At 43.4% G+C, this 2,324-nt stretch overlaps 2 protein-coding genes across 2 annotated transcripts in view; one reads left to right on the forward strand and one right to left on the reverse strand. All coding sequences in view use genetic code 11, as the record gives it.

The window, feature by feature from the left end:
* Nucleotides 1-349, forward strand: part of EGR_06848 (Serrate RNA effector molecule) — a gene marked incomplete at both ends in the record, with an annotated part of 9,816 nt that extends 9,467 nt beyond the window's left edge. The window contains one exon of the mRNA XM_024496097.1: nt 332-349. Coding sequence (XP_024349517.1) covers nt 332-349 — 18 coding nt within the window. The remainder of the gene's footprint in view (nt 1-331) is intronic.
* Nucleotides 350-1,552: 1,203 nt separating this feature from the next.
* EGR_06849 (Histone H2A.V) overlaps nt 1,553-2,324 on the reverse strand; it is a gene marked incomplete at both ends in the record, with an annotated part of 1,255 nt that continues 483 nt past the window's right edge. The window contains 3 exons of the mRNA XM_024496098.1: nt 1,553-1,867; nt 1,934-2,011; nt 2,050-2,104. Of these exons, the coding sequence (XP_024349518.1) occupies nt 1,553-1,867; nt 1,934-2,011; nt 2,050-2,104 (448 nt within the window). The remainder of the gene's footprint in view (nt 1,868-1,933; nt 2,012-2,049; nt 2,105-2,324) is intronic.

The raw sequence follows: 2,324 nt of genomic DNA on the forward strand, positions 1-2,324 counted from the left end.
CCTAAGCGGGAAAGTTGGGCAATAATGCGCTTATTGCATTTGTTTAGTTGCTAGAGTACTCTCTACAATCGTACGCCCTTCTGATAATGTTCCTTCGAGCTCTCTTCTTTGCTGACGTCTCGGTAGTTCTGGAACTGCCCCGTATAGACCTTGGCAGTTCCTTGTGTAGCATAGACCGGACCCCTCGTACAAAAGCGTGGAGATTTTGTCCAAGTTTTTACACTGTTGCCAAGGCTTTGTCGCTCGATGCACTACTTGGCTCGAAACCTCTCAGGTTGGTTGCAGTCTTGATTCTACAGTAAATATTCATTTAAAGAACAGCTTATTTCAGATAATCGGCTATCGGTAAAACAATGTCTCGCTCTACCCATACCTACTTTTGTCTCAGCTCGAATCTTTCGCGTGATTCATTCTAAGTGAATTTTTATGTGAAAAAATGTCTGGCAACAACTATTTTAAAGGCCAAAACCAGAAAGTGTTTGAACTTACGACGATGTACATCCTCAATAACTCGGAGTTGGGGAAGCCGATGGCAAGCCCCAAATTTTGTATACGGGCGAGGGGATTTTCCAGTCTAGGGGAGGATAGTGTTGACTTTGTTTCGGTCGAAGCGCTGGTGTCTCAGCACTTTCCTGTTGTTATCCTTTGAAACGTTCTTGAGTTTATCACGTTCCCAGGCTTTGTGTCTTGATTACATTGTGAGACTGCGTTGAATTCGGCGATCCTCTACAGCTTGTGTCCAAAACATTCCTGGTCTATGGTATGCCACCAACAGTTAAATACAAAACCTTTCGCTCACTCATTGTGCATGAAAGGTTTTGACGGCAGCAAGCTACAGCGGAAGCCAATCAATGTCTCTTCCCACATTCTGCGAGTTAAAAGGTGCTTTTCCACCACATCGCCTCAATAACGTTCGAACGCTGACCCTTCTTCTCCGCTGTAGGTTAATTGGAATAATTGCTCCGAGGGGTGTAAATGCCATGCTGAAGACCGTTTGCAACGTGTTCTCCACCTCCGATCTTCTGAATGCAGAAGCGACCCCATCCATCTTCATAGAGGACCCCATTGGCAATATCAGGTAGTTGAATCCTGCAACCCATGGTAACAATTTGTTTAATTTGATAAGGCATCGATTACGCTTCCTTGTAGACTCGAGTGCCTCCGCCAGTTATCATCCAGCATACCCCCTCATGCTCCAGACAATCTCGTCAGCTTCCACGAGAGACTAATCGCCGGCCTGCCCCAAGCCGTGATTACTGAAGACAGTGAAAATCCCGACTAATTTGTACTCGACTTCAAACTAAGTAATGTACAATAAATTTTCCTCTCTAAACGAAAAAATGGAAGGCTGCGAAGGTGCCAATGCACCCAGAAAAAGGCATTACCTGGGAGTAAAAACCTATGTATTAACATACGTAGACACACTGGTATTTGCATAAAGAATACACATCTTAGTCCATGCTAACACCAAGGACGGGCAGGCAGCCACATATACACTTATTTAGATGACATGGAGGTGGGCACAGAATGGTTACGTCGAGTTAGATGACACTTAAACACCAAGAGGTTTGGACGGGGGCAACTTCTTCCCAATAAGGGACTTGTGAATGTGGGGGATGACACCTCCACCAGCGATCGTTGCCTTGATGAGAGTGTCAAGTTCCTCATCTCCCCGAATAGCCAGTTGCAAGTGACGGGGTGTAATACGCTTCACCTTTAGGTCCTTACTGGCATTGCCGGCTAGCTCCAAAACTTCGGCCGTTAGATACTCCAAGATTGCTGCAGAGTAGACAGCAGCAGTGGCACCAACTCGTCCATGACTGGTAGTACGCGTTTTCAAGTGACGATGAATACGGCCGACCGGAAACTACAATGAAAAGGATGGGGTAGGTTTCCAGGCAAGTAAAAGATCATATGTAAAACGAAGACGAACCTGTAAGCCTGCCCTGTGGGAGCGTGAAATAGCTTTCGCCTTAGCCTTTCCAGAGTCTTTCCCCGCTTTACCACCAGCCTAAAACACGCATGAGAGAGGGGAACGTATCAACGAACCATATTCGGACCTGTATTAATAATTGAAAATCGTAAGAGGCGCCTGTTTTTTTCGCTGTGACCAATAAAAACAAAGAATTTAGAAATATTTTACTGTTCAAATAACGAAAAAGTTTTAAATAAACACGTCTGATTTTATTTTATTTACTTTTTAAAAATAGTTACTTGCAATTTGCTTATGATTTAGTATTTAAAGCAAATTGTGCATTTAACATCCATATAATTTCACCTAAAAATTTTTATGTCAGAAACACATTTTAAAAAAAAAATATAAT

Source organism: Echinococcus granulosus (genome assembly GCF_000524195.1).
Source record: "Echinococcus granulosus chromosome Unknown EG_S00064, whole genome shotgun sequence".
Classification (NCBI taxonomy): domain Eukaryota; kingdom Metazoa; phylum Platyhelminthes; class Cestoda; order Cyclophyllidea; family Taeniidae; genus Echinococcus; species Echinococcus granulosus.